Below are 17,815 nucleotides of genomic sequence, written 5' to 3'. Positions count from 1 at the left end.
TGGGCGCCGCCGCAGCGGTGGGACCCGGTCACGACCGCCCCTGGGGCCGCTGGGTGATCGGGCGGTGCCCAGGCGCGTGCAGCCGCCGCCCCGTCCGAAGGGCTGCGCTCGGGTCAGCGCACGGGGGCCCCGGGTCTCGTTTGCATTCCTGGGGGTTTCCTCAGTTCGGATGCGTCTCAGCGCAGTTTTGCCGGGGCAAAGGAGAGGAACGTGGGCAAGGCTCAGAGGCGCGCTTCGCGATTCTGCTGGCCGTGTCTTGGTCCACGTTCTTTTTTGCGGTCCCCGTGCTCTCGTGTCCCTGTTGTGACGTAGCTGCAAGCAGCGGCAGATCGGAGCTCCCCACGCCGGCTCCGCCGACGGGAGCCCCCCTGCCGTGGGCCGTGCTGGGTGCGGGCTGCTCCTGGGCGTCCCCGCGGGAGCGCTGGCACCCTCTCTGGGCGAGCGCGAGCTCCGCTCTTACACGTGGGTGTGAGTGTGACGAGGCATCTGCTGCGTGTTTACGGCTGACGCGGCTGTGGGGGTATGTGTGTGACTGACAGACGTGGCCTCGTCTTTGGGCCCTTTTCTCCCGTTGAACCCTTTCCGACTCCTCCCCATCGTGGGTTAGTTATTTTGGACTTGAACAGCGGCCTGCGGGGAGGAAAACCTGAGGACGGGGAATCCTACGCTGGGTTTGGAGAGCTGGTAGGGAAGGAAATGGCAGAGGACGAAGGGGATACCGTGGTCGGTGCAAAAGTGGGGAGTGACGGCGTGCCGCTCGCCAGCCCTCCCTGTCCCCGGCCACCCGTGCCTGCTTGTGGCCGCCGCCCCCCGCCCCCAACAGACTTGGAGCGATCGATCGCAGCCTCCGAACTGGGTGCTCTTTTTCCAGGACGGGTGGTGTTTTTAGCCCTGGGGGTTGGGCCAGATGGAGAAGGGGGGATTCCACTTGATGTTCTTGCTACGCTTTACTCCGCCAGACCAGTGACTTGTGCTCTGGATGGTCAGGCTTTCACTTCTCCCTTAGTGGATATGGTTTGGTCCTAGTCTTTTTTGTTTGTGTTTAAGATTTTACTTTTTTTTTCTTTTAACTTTTTTTTTTTTTTTAACTTTTAGTGAGTATTGAGAGACCGACAGAGCATGAGCGGGGGAGGGGCAGAGAGGGAGACACAGAATCCGAAGTAGGTTCCAGGCTCTGAGCTGTCAGCACAGAGCCCGACGTGGGGCTCGAACTCACGAACCACGAGATAATGACCTGAGCCGAAGTCGGTCGCTCAACCACTGAGCCCCCCAGGCACCCCTGTATTTTACTTTTTTTTTTTTTTTTTTTAATCTCCACACCCATCATGGGCCTCAGACTCAGCCGTGAGATTAAGAGTCTCATGCTCCAGCAGCCAGGAGCTCTCAGTCTTAGTCTTTTTAATCTGTTTTTTTTCCCAGTTAGTAATTATGCCATTATTAAGAAGATTGAAATAGGTAACATTTAGCAGGCATGGCCTATGAACTTATATGAACTCGGAGAGAGAGAGAGGATTGTTACTTCCATTTTACAGATAGATGAGGAAGCAAAAGCACAGAGACACTGAGTAACTTCCCAAAATCGCACCACACTTAGAGGCAGAGCGTTGTGAACCCAGGCTGTCTGAACTCGGAGTCAGTCTTGTAAATTGTGTCTGTAACTTACCTAACCAAGATCATCTTTTTTTCCTGAAGATGGGGCTGAGGTGAGTGTCTTTGCACATATTGGCACATCCATCCGGGTGTCTTTTTTACATGGAATATAAATTCCTTAGATTTATTTTACTTTCACTAGTTTTTGGATTGTGCCAGATGGTCCCTTGTAAAACTGTTCACAGTACGGAGGGCACCTGCTTTCCCAACACGCTTTGCGAGTATGACGTTATCCGTACGGACTGGAAAACTAGAATCTTTCTTCCTGGCCGCTTGACTTTATCTGTGACCTGACTGCTCCTTTGTACACACCTTGTGTCCATTTTTCCTCTCCGGTTCTAGAGGGCTTTGTGAACAGAGGATGCAGTTGTCCTTTGTGCGGCTTGAGGGGGCCCCGTCAGTGCTCCCGCACCCCACGGGACCTGGCCCCTTTGCACGGCAGGGAGAGGGGGGCTGGGCCGCGGCCGCCTGCTTTCCCCATCCACGGCCCCACCTTGGCAGGGTGGGCCAGGGGCAGCAGACAGAAGCTGGGATCCCTCAGGAGAGCGTGTACCCCGCCGGGGAGGGGGCCTTGGGGGCCACGTGCGCTCTCCTGGGGCTGGAGTGCGGCAGGCGGCCCCCCACCTGTCGTTTGTGTCTGGACTCTGTCCCGGTGTTTTTTGGAACAGGAGTTTTTCTTGCCACGTGGCCGTCGCTGTCGAGCTGTTCGGTGGTGGCTTCCGTCTGGGGCGGCGCGCTCGGGGGAGCTGGTTTCCAGGACGCGCCGCGCGGCTCACGAGGTCTGTCACCGGTTACTTGTGTTTTCAGCCGTGCTCACCCGGAGTTTCTGTCTTCAGTCTTTTGTCTTAGAGTTCCACTTTGAACCCAACGACTACTTTACCAACTCAGTCCTGACAAAAACATATAAGATGAAGTCAGAGCCAGACAAGGCCGATCCTTTCTCCTTTGAAGGCCCCGAAATAGTCGACTGTGACGGGTAAGGAGACGCCGCTCCGGCATCGTTTTGTGAGACAGAAGCAGGTGACTGCAGAGCTCCACGCGGAAGAGAAATTAGGAATAAAGCAGAAAGTCTGTAATCTCCTTAAAAGCCCAGTAGACAGAGAGATTTAAGTTAAATAGTCTTTCTGTTTGGGGCGATGATGGCCTGTGCTGGGAAATGTGTCATTCACGAGGTCACACGTGCCAGCGTGTAGGGTAAGTGGCCGGGTTTCCTCATTGGAGGAGGCAGTGGCTGCTGTAGTCCCCTGACACGAAGCTGTCCTCGCTGAACTGATAAGTCACCCTCGGCCAATATTTGTTGAGCGAATGGATGAGTCTGTGCAGGGCAGCGTTGGTCCGTTGCTTCCTCGAGAAGTGATGGGGCAGTTTGTTGTTTGACTCGTGACCCAGCGCCTCGGTGATTTCAGGCGAGACCGCCAGGGAGACGGTGTGGGTTGGAGTTCATTCCTCGTGGTCTGTTCTATCTTTGAGTCCAAACCATGAGCCTTACTCACCGGAGCCAGGTGCTGCCGTCTCCCCGTGTGACGGTTCTGCGCCTCGTCAAGACCCTGCCGGGCTCCAATGGCCATGGTGACTCTGTCGGATCATTTCCCAGGCCCAGGCTGTCGTCGTGGAAACAGTGTCCTGAGCAGACGCTAGTCACGTGCTGCCAGGGGCTGCCTGTTGAGCCACAGTGATGGGAAGATTAGAAAGCTGGCCGGGCTCACCCCCCGGCAGGGCCCCCATGGCAGCCGGCAGCCGGCGTGCCGTGCCCCGGTCGCGAATGCTGCCAGGGGTCGCCTGCCGCCTTCCGGCAGCTTGGTCTGCTTGCTGAGCTGCCTCAGGAATTTGGGTGGGTGAGTTGGTCCAGCTGTGCTCTGGGGCCAAGAGACAGCAGGTGACAACCTGTGAGCATCGTGTGGGCACCCTAGCCCCGCGCTGACCGGGCTCGGCCACAGAAGAAGTACAGAAGGTCTCGGGGGAAATGCGTCACGTGACGCTTAAGGCAGTGCTCCCAACCCGGATGGCGGCAGACCGCCCCTTTGGCCGTTCTGCTGTCGCTGACCTTGGGATGCGCCTGGGCGGGCGGGGACCCACGGGTGGGTTCCTTTGACGGGCTTGTCCGGGTCAGGCGCGTGGCTCTGCTTTGCTGGGCTCCCCCGTGGCGGGTGTACGTGTGCGTGACGGGCGTCTGTCTCTGCAGGTGTGTCATTGACTGGAAGAAAGGAAAGAACGTCACCGTCAAAACGATCAAGAAGAAGCAGAAGCATAAGGGCCGAGGCACGGTGAGGACGATCACCAAGCAAGTCCCCAACGACTCGTTCTTCAACTTCTTCAGCCCGCTGAAAGGTGAGTGGCGGCGCTGGGAGCCACTTACCCTCAGGGTCCTGTCCGGCGGCCCCTGGAAACGACACACAGAAGACCGTTTCTCGTGAGTGTGCGTGCGCGCACGCGCCGGGAAGCGCAGGCGCGCGGTGGCACGTGGGCTGCTCGCCCTCGGCCGCGGGCCGTCGTGCTCCGGGCTCGCTGCCTTCACCGCTCGGCCCCTCTCTCCCTGGGTCTGTCTTGGAGCCTCCGGGATGCCAGTGCCTGCTGCTGTGGGGGTAGACACAGCCGTAAATGCCGCGCTTCGGCTTCCTTGTTTGAGAAGAAGCCCTTGGGAGCCTGGCGTCCACGGTGGCCGCCACCTGCACGCGCTCCCTGGGAAGTAGACGCGGCTTCGCTCTGGAAGGCGGTGCGTTTGCTGGAAGCCTCCAAACTGGGTTTTAAGTAATTGAAGAAAGTTCAAGTGAGATTGAGTGGACTCCATTTGGGCAGGTGACTTCGGGGACCCTAAAACTGTACTGTCCTGGTCGTATCACTCTACAGACGGGCCAGGGGTCCCTGAACCGTGCACCGAAACTTTGTGGTAGATAAATGACTCATCCGACGAGTGTTATTTAGTTATTTGTTAAATGTTTGTTTATTTTTGAGACACAGCGTGAGCAGGGGAAGGATTGGCAGGGGGTACAGAGGATCTCGGGCAGGCTCCGTGCTGTCAGCACAGAGCCCAGTGTGGGGCTAGAACTCACGGACCATGAGATCATGCCCTGAGCTGAAGTCGGACAGCTGAGCCCCCCAGGCACCCCTTAACCTGCCTTAACAGCTATTGTTAAGGTAGTCAGAGAAACAGGGTAAGTTTGTCGTGTGATGAATGTGACAAGCTTATCGGGTGATGATCTCTGTGAAAAACGAGTATGAGGTGACAGTGGGTTGGTGACAGATACTCAAGAAAAAGTACCAAAATCGATAAAATGCTTTTTGAAATGATGGAAATCTAAGATGGCCTTTTTGTTCTTAAATCTAAGAAACAGGTCCCAAAGTCAAGGGAGCAAAGCCCCGGCCCCCAGGCCAGAGTCCCCAGACCCGAAGCTCAGCCCGTGGGGGGCACGGTGGGGGGCTTACATGCCGAGGCTGGGGGACGCGGGCCGCAGGGCTGGGTTTTGCCCGCCGGGCCCCAGCCCCCACCCCGCGGTAAGCCTTCGCCTCCTGACGAGACCCGGCCTGGAACGAGCACTTCTGAAGTCGGGGGTCTGAGCGTCCCTGGGCTTTGTTGACTTTTCGGTCCCTGTCCTTCCTGTCACGCTCGGTCCTGGGCCCGGCTCTGGTTAGGCACCACGAGCTGGGCGGCTGTGTGTGTGCCGAGCGGCACGTCAGCGAGGCGTGCGGTGCTTTGCTGCCCGCAGGGAATCTGTTCGTTTGGCAGGAAGGACGTCCCGCGGACCCAGCCGAGGGGGCGCTGCTTTGGTGACACGGCTCTGCCGTCCCCCTTCTCGGCGGGGTCCTGCGCGGGCTTGCGGGGCACGGGTGCGAGCTCCGCTTATGGCATAAAGGCACAGAACGGCCAGTGTGCCGCCACTCGGTGGGCCTTTCCACCTGTCAACCCTAACCTGCTGGGCATGCCTTCCCCCTTGGCCCTCTGCACAGGTCTGCGGGCGGTGCGGGCGGCGGGCAGAGAGGCGCAGGGCCGGGCTGTGCGCTGAGGCACTCGACCTGTCCGCCGGGCCGCCCGAGGGGGCTTTACCCAGGTCCTGGCTGTCCCTGTAACGTTGATGTGTTTTGTCTTTGTTTTCTAGCATCCGGGGATGGAGAATCACTGGTAAGATTTGCGTCGTCCTCAGAGTCTCTCCTTTGTGTCCAGAGTCTTTGCCTGCCTTCCCTTTAGTCCTGCTTCCTCCTCCCTTAGACCCGGGGGGCGTTTCTGTCATTTCTGTCCACTGCACCATGAGGCAGGTCTGGAGCACGTGTCCCCGTGCCCCTGCCTGCCAGGCCGCCCGGAGCGCGGGCACAGTGTGGGTGGGAGGGCGTGGTGTTCGTCTCATGGAAACGAGTCGTGTTGACGTTTTCCCCCGTCAGGATGAAGACTCGGAATTCACGTTAGCCTCCGACTTTGAAATCGGACATTTCTTTCGTGAGCGGATAGTCCCGCGGGCCGTGCTCTACTTCACGGGCGAGGCCATAGAGGATGACGACAACGTACGTGGGCAGGGGTGCCCTGAGGGGCAGCTGGGGGTCGCCTGGTGGCGGGGCAGAGGGCAGGGGTGGAGCGGGACTCTGGGGGGCCTCAGAGCGGAGTGCCAGCCTGTCCTCGGAAGGCCCCGGGTGCTTGCCGTGTCCTGCTTACTGACTTTAAGCTTTGGGTAACTTTGAAACGGGAGGAAACTGTCCCTCAAGGAGGTCTGGCACAGCAGACGGTCATCCACTGAGCTGACCCCTGCTAGCCCGTGGCGTACCAGCCCCAAAGACTGGAGGCCCGTGCTGCATAGAAGGGTGGCCGGGCTGCTCTCTCTGCTTGAGCACAGTCTAGTGAGCTGTCCTGTGGTCACCGGAGACAGTTCTCCCCGTCACATCTGAGGCCCGGGTCACTGGGTCTGCTTGATTTATGGAAATACAGTTTTGTAGCATGCTGCTGCACATGTTTTAGATGGTGTTTACTCTCTTGCTTTCAGGGCTCTTGGGTGTTCCAGACGGTTCTAGGTTTCTTTTCTGAGGGGTCTGCCGAGGCCTTAGACGGGGCAGCGGGAGCTAGGCAGATTCCGGGTGCTTGGCGCCCAGGGGCAGTGCAGGCCTGCTTCCCACAGTTCTCTTCTGTGCTCACGGTCGTTGTGGGGGGGTCAGCTGTAGAGTCGGAGACCATCTGAGATGAGCTAACTTGCATCCCGGGCTGGGGCAGGAGGCGGCCGTGGGGTGGGGTCGTGTCGTGTCAGCTGTGTAAGCGGCACGGCTGAAATTGATGCCACAGGTGGTGGACCGGCCCGTCCGGTAGAACTTTCTGTGCTCCCCTGCCCACGCTGTCCGATGCAGTAGGACCGCCTGATGGGACGCGTAAAGATCGTAACTGAGGTCGTTGGCAACCGAGGAACCGGATGTCTGGCTTTATTTAGTGTGGCCCAAGACTCTCGTGACTGCACGCCCCAGAAAGCTCGTCTCCAGACCGGGGGTTCCCGGACTTCGTTGATCACACACCCATGAGTTTTAAAACTTGAGGGGGCAGCGCCCGCACGTGTTTATTTAAGGGGCAGGCACAGCGGACGGCACGGCTTGCCTTCCGCGTGGACGCGCTCGCGCACGACGCCCCGCGTGCAGGCGCGGCGCAGAGCTGCGGAGGGGAGCCGCACCCTGACTGCTCAGACCGGGGTCCTGACCCCTCGGCAGCCACGCGGCAGCCTCTGCTGCGGTGTCCGCCCGGGACAGTGCGGTCAATGGTGGGCAGTCTGGTGACGCGTCGAGCTGTGAGAGCAGCTCCTGTTGGCACGCTCCTTCGCGCCTGTCGGGTACAGGTTAACCTGCAGACGTCCGTGGCGTTGGTAGCCTCGCCCGGGCCCCGCGCGTTGTGCCGGGGGGACCTGCTCGGTTCCCACGCTCTCCCGGCCGAGCTCGCTTGCCCCGCGGGCTCCGCACCCCCACCCCCACCCGGGGGCCGCCGCTCTGCGTGAGTGTCAGGAGTGCTTGCAGCAGGACCCCCAGGCCCCTCCGGGTCCAGAGCGAGGCGATCTGCTGAGAACCTCAGGAAAGCCGCGCTTTGGCCCGTCGGAGGCCGGTTCCAGTCGGAGGCTGCGCTGAAACGCAGTTAGCTGCCAGACTCCAAGCCAGGGTCTTCCTCTGCCACAGGCTGGTCGGGGCACAAGGGGCAAAGGGCCCTGGGGTGTGTTCAGACACCTGCCGGCGCGGGAGGGCGCGCGCCCTGGGCCCCCCGGCCCCCCGCTCTCCGGAGTTCTGTGTGAGCTGTCACCGAGGGGACGTGTGTGGACTCCAACGAGGAAAAAGCCTGCTTAAATGGGTCCCTTGTGCCGTGCAGGCAGTAGCGATAAGGTTTGTTTTGGGTTTGGTTTTGATCGGAGTCTGATGTTTGGAGCTTGAATGAGAGCCTGACCCGTGACGTCTTTGGACCTGGGAGAAATTCATTCAAGACCAGCCAGCTACAGTGTTGGGGGTCTCTTCTGCACGCCTCAGTTCTGACTTCTTTTAAAGGTTAAGCACCAAGGTTTTATCATACTTCTAACACATAAACGTTTACCCCTGTATGAGACATAAAATGCCGTGGAAATTCATGCATCTTTGTAGTAAACGCCCTCTGCCGGCTTGCTTAGGTCAGCCAGTTTCCCAGGTGAACCAGTATGTTCTCATGCTGACCAGCCTCCCCCCCCCCCCCCCCCCCCATCCTTAGGCCTTGTTTTCAGTGCTTTTCAGCTACCCGGAGTCCTGTGACCGCAGTGGGGCTTGTGAACACGAGGCCCCGCAGCGCTGGCCACAGCCTAGTCCCCGTTCCAAGGCCAAGATGCCCAGCGGCAGACCCTCCCCTTGAGAACTGGGCCTGGAACGGGTGCTGCCGACCGACCTCTTTCCTTGGGCCTGACCAGTAGGGGCACTTGACGGGGGGACTGTGTCTGGGTCGGGGCGCCCTTGCACTCCAGAGACTTAAAAACTTGTCTCTGTTTTCTTTTTTCAGTTTGAAGAGGGTGAGGAAGGAGAAGAGGAGGTAAGACTTGGCCCGCGCGGAGCGTCCCTTCCCTGCGGCCGCGCCGGGCCGCCCGTGCTCGAGTGCGCGAGGTCGCGGAAGCACAAGACCAGTTACACCCAACTTGTGCGGAGCTGCCTCCGGGGGCTGCACCCTGTTAAAACCAGGGGGGCGGCCAGCGCCGCCCCCGGGTCCGGTGGCTGACCCTGCGTTTTCAGCGGTGTGTTGATGCCCATTATCTGCGAGGGGATGAAGTACCCAGAAGCCATTGTGTCCGGAGGGGGTGACATAATCAGTCCCGGACAGTGATCGTTGATTCCCTCTCAATCCAGGGAGCGTTTAGCTGGTTTGGGGCAAGCGAAGCCCCCAGGGTTTAAATCCCGTCCGCTCAGCTCCTTCCCACTCTCTCGTGCAGGAACTGGAAGGTGACGAGGAGGGAGAAGATGAGGACGATGCCGAAGCTAACCCCAAGGTCAGTTGTCGGGGCCGCGCGCACCTGCGAGCCCCGCGCCGTGTGCTCAGACGGCCCCCACAAGGAGGCGGGGCGGGTGCGGGGCCCGTGTGTCCTCCCGTCAGTCCTGAGAGCAGAGCAGAAAGTTCTCGAACAGGGGCTATTCAGACACCTCAGGTGTCATTTAGTGTGAGGTGTAGATATCCAGCCAGTGCTTTTCCAGCTCCTTCCTGAGCTGTCATTTGTTTTCTTAACTAGGCAGGAGGGCAGCCTTATTTTCCAGATCTTTAATTCTTCTAAGGTAATGACTAAATGGCGACGCGGTAAACTTCTGTGTGTTTATTTTTGGAAAAGAGGGACTTTGAAAGGAGGGACTTTGGGGGATTGTTATTATTTCTTTTAACGAATAGAGTAATGAAGTTGTAGACATAATCTTGTGACTGTATTTGGGCTGAGATTACTCGGAAGCTGCGTGTAAATATCTCCAACGATTGCACATAAACTAGGGAGCTTTAGTTAAACAAACAAAAAACCAGCTGAGGAGAACGGGCAACTCCATTAAGTTTATCTGTAGAGGTGAGTCTTGGCTTCTGGTCTCAGGTCAGCTTAAATGAAGGCACCTGGCCGCTTGCCACAGCCTCTGAATCCAGAACCGCTTTAACGCGGTCCCGAAGCTGCACGTCGTGTCTGCGAGCGCGAGATCGGTAACGCGCCGCAGCTTAGAGTTAAATCCGCGGTGGGCCAGCAGAGCCCTGACGTCCCCTGCGTGTGCTAACTGGATCTCGGTGTAGCTAGACACTGTTTGTCCGTCCGTCCCCCGTTTTGCCCCGAGTGGGACGTGCGTAAACTATCGGCGTAATAACCCAGCTCTGTAAGTGGTTTTGTTTTGTTTTGTTTTGTTTTGTTTTTTAACAGCAAGTCTTTCCGTAAATGCACGCTTACCGTACTGGCTCCTTCTAGGGAAGGATGGGAGGGAGGCGTCAGACTTTCAGAAACGTACCACGTGAATTCTCCTCTGGGCGTAAGCTCACGGAGAGGGGCATCTTTGCAAAGCCGGCCCGCGCACCTCGGCAGGACTGCCGTGCCCGCGCTCGCCTCCGCGACACCGGGGCCCCGCCTCGGGTGGCCCCCACCGGGCCGCCTGCTCCTCCCTGCTCTCCCGCTGGCGCGCACGCCCACAGTTTGGATTCTAGAGCCGAGACCGCGTCCAGACTCGGGGCCCGGCTGCCTCCGGTCTCCCCTGTTGCCGGCAGTGAGGGCTCCGTTGTCGCGTCGCTTCCTTCTGTTGTCTGTCCTCTCCTCTCTCCTCGCCGAGCCTTCTGTCTCCTGCCACGTCTGTTTTGCTGGAAGAGCATCCTCTCACCAGTAACGTGACACGGGGGAGGGCGGTCAGGGCTCGCGCTCCGTGGGTCTCCATCTGTGGTGTCGGTCAGGGGAAGGAGAGCGGTGACTGAACGAGTAGCCTCGCCAACGTGAGGCCCCGGGACCGCCGGGTCTGGGCAGCCGGAAGGGCCCGAGTCTGGTCCTGCTGAGGGATTTGTCCCGTCAGGGTCTGCACAAGTGGAGGCAGACGGGGACAGGGGCTGTTTGGGTACTAAGGGGACAGGTGTGATGGGTGGGGGTGGTTCATCTCAAGCTCGAGATTTTGCAGCCGTTGGTGTCATGAGAGAGTCTCTGTTTTTGTCAGTATAATTTTGTGCAGTTTATTTTCCTTTATGCTGACGGTTCCTTTCAATTTTTTCCCCACGTAGGTGCAATTTTTGTCTGCTAATCATTCATACGTTTCTAGGTAAGGTGGAGCTGTATTCGTTTCTAACCCAGTCTCCTGGCCTGTGCCTTACGGTCGTGCCTCACTGTCGCTCCGCGGACAGAGAGGAGGCTGCCGGCCAGGCACATCCAGTGTGCACCAGGCTGAGCGTGCGGCTTCCTGAAGAACAGTATTTTTGCACAGGGGTCTGTTGTGTATGCGGCTTTTTGGTTTTTGTTTTTAAGTTGTTTTTAATTCAATTTCTCTCTTAAGTTTACACCCTAGTTACTTAGCGTCTGGTGCAACAATGATTTCCGGAGTAGATTCCTTGGCGCCCCTCCCCCATTTAGCCCATCCCCCCTCCCACACCCCCTCCAGTAACCCTCTGTTTGTTCTCCATGTTTTAGAGTCTCTTATGCTCTGTCCCCCTCCCTGATTTTATCTTGTTTTTGCTTCCCTTCCCCTATGTACATCTGTTTTGTCTCTTAAAGTCCTCATGTGAGTGAAGTCATATGATGTTTGTCTTTCCCTGACTAATTTCGCTTAGCGTAATACTGTCTACTTCCATCCACGTAGTTGCCGATGGCAAGATTTCATTCTTTTTGATGGCCGAGTAAGACTCCATTATATACATACATACATACACGTCCCACATCTTCTTGATCCATTCATCCATCGATGGACATTTGGGCTCTTTCCGTACTTAGCCTATTGTTGATAGTGCTGCTATAAAACATTGGGGACACATGTCCCTTCGAAACAGCACACCTGTATCCCTTGGATAAGTACCTAGTAATGCAATTGCCGGGTCAGAGGGGAGTTCTATTTTTAATTTTTTGAGGAACCTCCATCCTGTTTTCCAGAGTGGCTGCACCAGTTTGCATTCCCACCAGCAGTGCAAGAGGGTTCCCCCTTTCTCTGCATCCTTGCCAGCACCTGTTGTTGCCTTGTTTTTGTTTAAGTAGCCTCCACATCCAGTATGGAGCCCAGCGTGGGGCTTGAACTTACAACCCTGAGGTCAGGAGTCAGACACTTAACCGGCTGAGCCGCCCAGGTGCCCCTGTTTTGTGTACCTCTAAAACTGACTGTCAGAAACTACATTTGCTCCTGCTCTGCAAGCCCAGTGTTCGTCTCTGACCGAGTGGCAAAGGCATGACTGGTGTGGCATTTTGACAGGACGGCCCTCCAGGAAGAGGACCGTGTGTGAGGGCCCTGGGAGGTGGAGACCGTGTTGCCTGGGCTGTGCTGGGACCGACCAGCCACACCCCTTGCAGTAGGAACGAGCCCATCGCTTTTTCTCGATGTGTTTCTAGTGATGGTTTCTACTTTCTAATCAGGTGTGGTGCAGACCAGTGGGTCATAAAGGGCTACCTAAGCCTCGTGCCAGAATCTTTGTGCCCAAAGCTGTGGTCTGGTGTAGCGTTAGTAGCAGGTGCCGGTGTGGCTGGCTGCTGGAGAGTTCTGAGCGGGTAAGAGCCAGCAGCAGTCTCCTGGGGGCCGCCAACCCCCGACTCCCGTCCCCCATGGCGAGGGTCATCCTCGCCATCGCAGCTCTGTTCCAGTCATCAGCTCCCTGCCCCCGGGGACACCGTCCTCACTTGGCGGGGTTGGGGAGGGAGGTGGTCCGGGGTGGTGGTCGGCAGGTGCCACGGGAGGCGATGCTTACACCCAGGAGAGGAAGGCTGAGCAGCAGCGGCCGCTTATACAGCGGAGCCTGTGAGCAGGAACTTGAACTTCCCGCCGCAGGTGACCAGCTGATCCTGACCGTCATTTAGACCAAACACCTTTGAGCGTCTGTCTGCATTGCCTTCCTGTCTCCCTCGCGTGGGCTTGTTCTCAGAGACGAGGCCAAAGAAACGTTTTAGCTAGGGGAGACGCGCGGCCTCGGACCCGCGTGTTTGAAGGGTCGAGTGCACGGATGACAGCGCGATTGCTTGGTTCCCGCCGCCCCACCCGTCTGATGGACCAGCAGCCAGGCTTGCTCCACCCAAGCCCCGCTCCTCCCACCCCGCCAGTCACTTGGGAGCGTCCGCAGCCCAGCAGCCTGTGTCTCTAGGACAGAGGGACCCTCCTGGCGTGTGGCCACCCCGGGTAACACCGGCGTGTTTCGGCAGTTTTCGCAGTCCTGTGGCGATGTCATCAGGTTCTTGCCAGGGTCCCAGCTTCTCCGGGGTGGGGGGGTGGGGGGAGGCGGCCGTTCCCCCCGTAGTCGGGCAGCTCTTGGGCCCTGGGGCCGTGGGCCCCCGTGACGCAGTGCCGGCCATGTGCTTGGTGGCCCTTTTCCACTCCTTCCCCGGCACGTGTCGTCTGGGAAAACTTGTCTTTTAAATGGTTCCCAGACAGGCAGGGTTTGGGCTATTAGAGTGTGCCTTTGAAACCCCTGCCTCCCTTCCTTTGATAATCAGTGGCGTTGAGTGACTGAGCCGTCATCAGACTCTGTGATGTGAAACAGAGGGTGCTGGGGCTCAGTGCAGTTTTGTTTTGGCCTGTGTCACAGATTGAAAACCATTGGTGTCTCGTTGATGAGAAGCTCTGGGATTCTGGGTCACCTTTACCAGCCAGGACTTGTGTCCCTGTGGATGCTGCTCCCGCAGGTGGGGCCGCCAGCTTCTCTCCTGGTCTTGGTTGTTGTGAGGCCCTGTTGCCTCCAGTAGCCTTTATCACCTAAGCTACTGAATGTGTTTTGAGTGAGTAGGTGATACATTCTCAGGCTTGAAAACCTATACATATACGTGTGAAATCATCCAGACTTCACATCGTAAATTGTTTCCCACCCAGTGTTGCAAAACACTGTATATGTGGAACTCTTCGTGTGCGGAAAGGTAGGGAAGTCCCTCCTGTCCTGTGCCGCCCTCCCCTGTTCCCGCCTTCTCCCCCTACGCGACCACCTCCTTTGCCCCATCTCCTCTAACCCACTTCCTTGTCGCAAATACGATTGTGGAAACACACGCCCTCCCCTCGCACACGGACAGCTGCCTGTGGCTCCCCCCCTCCTGCCATCGCCGCACCGACGGAGAACCAGCGGCCCTCGGCCCGGCCCGGGGCCGCCTCGGCTGCCTGGGTGGGTCACCTCCGGGTGTGTGGGGTGGGACTTTGATCTTTTCTAGCCTGGATTTCTGGTCACGTGTGTTTTGTTTTGGTGCCCGGCCTTTTCAGCGGTATTTTAGATGAGCGGGTGCCGGGCGGGTGCCAGGGCCAGGACCCCCTCCCAGAGCGGCCCCGCTGCTGGGGGTGCTGGACAGAGAGCTGGGGCCCGGCCTCGTCCCCGTGCCCTCTCCATCCGCTTTCACAGGGTCCCAGATGTCGTTTCATGTTTCTGCGGACTCTGCGTTTGATTCTTTTCCTGTCTTCAGTGTGATTTTCTGGAGAATGAGCTGGAGCTTCCACCGTAGCAGCTGCCAGTTCTGTTTAAGCAGAAGTTTCTTCTGGACCACGTAGTGCGGGGGTTTTAGCCTCCCTAGGCTTGCCAGATCGTGTTCCGAGTGATGTGTAGCCTCGGCAGCAAGAATTCTAGGCGACTGACGTACGATTATATGCTGAGGACGGTCAGTGACCTCGTCGTGTGAGTCGGGCTGTTGGTGGCCTTTGCACAAAACGCATGGATTTGCTAAATGTGCTCGTAAAGGTGGGAGACAGATTGTATCGAGGTGAATGTGCTCTTCTGTGCTGAGGAGACCCCCTCTCTCCCTGACACCTTTTCTGGAAGGGTAGGGTTCCCACTTGGGGAGGGACATGGGGGCGGGGGCGGTGCGTGCAGGCGTCGCAGGGGCCTCCCGGCGTCAGGTGTGGCTGCTCGGCTGCCTCTGGCCCCCACTGGGTGGGTGGCCCCCGTTCGTCTCCGGTGTTGAGCCTGTCTCAGGGGTGGCGGGAGCAGAAAGGGGGAGTCTGCTGCTCTTTCATGCAGGCGGCGTTTAGGGGGCCGCCACGAAGCTTCGAGGCCGCCTTGCAGCTCTGGAACACGGGCCCTCCTGCACGCGTGCTCAGTCTCCGCGGCCCTGATGGGCCCTCCTTCTGAACGCAAGCCCTCTGATTAGACTCGGGGCATGGCTTGAAACAAAAAGGCTGCCCTACTGGGATTGTTTCTGGGAAGCTGACTTATTTTTTGTTACCGTTTAAAAATCTTAAAGTCTGTTTTAGTGTCTGTTTGAGAGAGAGAGACAGTGCAAATGGGGAAGGGGCAGAGAGAGGGGGAGACACAGAATCCGAAGCCGGCTCCAGGCTCCGAGCCGTCAGCACAGAGCCCGACGTGGGGCTTGAACCCACGAACCGTGAGATGGTGACCTGAGCCGACTGAGCCCCACTCAGGCGCTCCACTATTTCAAATTATTTTTTAAGTTTCTTTATTTTGAGAGTCAGTGAGCAAGCAAGCAGGGGAGGGCGGAGAGAGGATCCCAAGCAGGCACAGAGCCCTACACGGGGCTCAATCCCACGACCCTGGGATCATGACCTCAGCCTGAATCAAGAGTCAGACGCTTACTTAACCGACTGAGCCCCCCAGGTGCCCCTTTGTCATTACTCTTTTAGAAGTGTGTTTGCAGGGACCATTTTTTCAGTAAGAATGAGCACACTTGTTGAGTCTTGCCTTCCGTCGTTGGTTGGAGACGGCTGGTTGATGAGATCGGTTCCCTACAAGTGTTGTTCTCTCGTTGCAGAAGGAGCCCAGCCAGCCCTCCGAGTGCAAACAGCAGTAAGACGACGGCACCGAGGACCCGTCGCGGCCGCAGCGCGACCGCACCGGCAGCCCTCGCCTCTAACTCGTTTTCAAGTGCATGATTTTGACTTTAACTTTTCCTTTATCCTTATTATTTGGCTTAACCTGTACAGTGGCGACTTAAATGCATTTCAGAAATAGGAGGTTTGCTTCCAGCACCCTCTACGGCCTTGGGTGCAGCTCGGTGGACTTTCCCAGGCCCTGCCTTTGGGAGGAGGGGGCGGTGGAAGGTCGGTCGACGCCAAGGGCAGGCGTCTGGGACGTGGTTCCAGGGCATCTAGAACCAGTAACTCCACTCCGCAGTCGGACCGGATTCTTCTTTCACTTGGAGAAACTCACACGCTTCGTGTTTCCGCCACTTGGTCTCCTGTGCTCGCGTCGTGCCCCGAGGGCTGGTAGAGTCGAGTCCCGTTCTTAGAGCGTTCCCTCTCCAGTTTTGTCTCCCTCGGGGTGGCGTAGGGGGTGCGCGCACCCCAGCCCCGAGGCGCCAGTGCTTGTGGCCCATCCTCGTATTTATTTATTCTTTCCTGCTCGTGAGGGCTCGGGGCGCCTGCCATCGCTCGTCCTCACAGTCTCTGAACCCGTGTGTGTGCCTGGTGGCCCGGTGACTCCCCAGGTGGGTGTGCTGGCGGCTCCCACGTGAGCCAGGCCTGCGTAGAGGGACCCTCGCTCTGTCCCGCCAGCGGCCGAGCCAGGCTCGTTTTCCTGCCGGACGGACCTCCGGCTCTGGCGGGGGCGCGGGGGGCGCCCGTGGCGGGGGGCCGCTTCTCCTAGTGTGTGCATGTCGGGTCTTGCTTCCTCAGTAGCCCCTGTTTCTCGGCCCTGTGCTCATCTTGTCTTCAAAGCCCTGGGTTCGGAGTGACCCGTTCTTGGCTGGCGTGTGAGGTTTCCGAGTGTGTGACCGCGGTCTCTGGCAGCCGGGGATGCCGTGTCCACACTGTGACCAGGCCTGTAGAGTGCTCAGCCTTACTTACAATACATTTGTAACTGAATACGGTGTTTTCAATTTGTACAGAATAGTTAGAATATTCTATTAAAGTTGTGAAACACGAATCCAGTGCTGTGCAGTGTGTCTCGGGGGGAGAACCTGGTGGGAGCAGCGGGCGGGGGTGCTGGCACCTGCTCCCGCCCGGCAGCTCCGGGCCGTGGCCGCGCGCCCGCACGGACTGTGTCTGTAGAGCCGTGGGGGGTGAGCAGACCCAGGACCTCAGGCCTTTCCCGTGTTGTCTTTGGGGCTCTTGCAGCCGGTTCTCAGGAGGAGGCTGCGTTTACCTGGCCCGTTAGGCCTCCGGACCCGCTTCACCGCCAGCGGGGGCTCGGGGTCCCCGGGTGGGCCCTCTGCTGCCACGGGAGAGGGTCTGCCCTCCCCGAGGAGAAGGCCGTTTCCCAGAGTTGGTGGGGCTGTGCCTTCCAGACGCAGAGGTTCCCAGGAGGGAGAGGTCCCGCACGAAGGCCACCTTTGCTGTGTCTTCTCACTGGGGCTTTTCTGCTGGGGTCCCCGTCCCTTCATGAGAGGGAGCCCTCTCCCCCCCACCCCCCAGGACACCTGCTGCACGGGCTCTTGCTCGGGACCTGACCTGGGGGTGTCTGTCTGCTCTTTGAGCAGGAGCCGGGGCCGGGAGACGGCAAGCACAGCAGCCTGCTCCTCCCTGCGGCCCAGGAGCCGGCATCCGGTCCACCCGTTGTCTGCCCGGGGACTAGCCTCTCCCTGGGAGTAGCTGGAAGGGGGAAAGCGGCCACAACTGGGAGGGCTGGAAGAGCCGTGTTCTTGGTTCTTGAAGCACCCAGGCGAGCTGGGGCTCAGACTCCCCGGGCAGAGTGGCCCACGGGTGAGCCCCACCTGGGTCGCCAGGCCTGCCTTCCCGCTGACACACAGTTAAACACCCCATCCCGGAGGACAGTCTGCAGAGAAGACACCCGCAGGCAGCTCCCTGTCTCCTGGCTGGGAGCACCCCTGGAGGACGGGCCCCCAGCTGGGAGAACCCCTGGAGGACGGGGCCCCCGGCTGGGAGTGCCCCTGGGGGATGGGCCCCTGGCTGGGAGAACCCCTGGAGGACGGGCCCCGGCTGGGAGAGCCCCTGGAGGATGGGCCCTGGCTGGGAGAGCCCCTGGAGGACGGGCACCCGGCTGGGAGAACCCCTGGAGGATGGGCCCCGGCTGGGAGAGCCCCTGGAGGTCGGGGCCCTGGCTGGGAGCCCCCCTGGGGGACGGGCCCCTGGCTGGTAGAACCCCTGGAGGACGGGCCCCGGCTGGGAGAGCCCCTGGAGGATGGGCACCCAG

General features: G+C 58.9%; 1 protein-coding gene across 3 annotated transcripts in view; it reads left to right on the top strand.

Annotated features, from left to right (window-relative positions):
• Positions 1 to 16,588, top strand: part of NAP1L4 (nucleosome assembly protein 1 like 4) — a 47,663-nt gene extending 31,075 nt beyond the window's left edge. For 2 of the 3 annotated variants that reach the window (XM_060607560.3, XM_060607561.3), the window contains 7 exons: positions 2,487 to 2,626; positions 3,833 to 3,978; positions 5,745 to 5,767; positions 6,025 to 6,144; positions 8,618 to 8,647; positions 9,042 to 9,098; positions 15,477 to 16,588. In XM_060607560.3, coding sequence (XP_060463543.2) covers positions 2,487 to 2,626; positions 3,833 to 3,978; positions 5,745 to 5,767; positions 6,025 to 6,144; positions 8,618 to 8,647; positions 9,042 to 9,098; positions 15,477 to 15,515 — 555 coding nt within the window. In that variant the 3' untranslated portion in view covers positions 15,516 to 16,588. Of the gene's footprint in view, positions 1 to 2,486; positions 2,627 to 3,832; positions 3,979 to 4,292; positions 4,614 to 5,744; positions 5,768 to 6,024; positions 6,145 to 8,617; positions 8,648 to 9,041; positions 9,099 to 15,476 lie in introns of those variants that run through there. The other variant, XM_060607565.3, reaches the window with a different exon arrangement.
• Positions 16,589 to 17,815: the final 1,227 nt, after the last annotated feature.

This window comes from Panthera onca, chromosome D1 (assembly GCF_046562875.1).
Source record: "Panthera onca isolate mPanOnc1 chromosome D1, mPanOnc1 haplotype 2, whole genome shotgun sequence".
Taxonomy (NCBI): domain Eukaryota; kingdom Metazoa; phylum Chordata; class Mammalia; order Carnivora; family Felidae; genus Panthera; species Panthera onca.
This window is presented reverse-complemented; position numbering and strand designations above follow the sequence as displayed.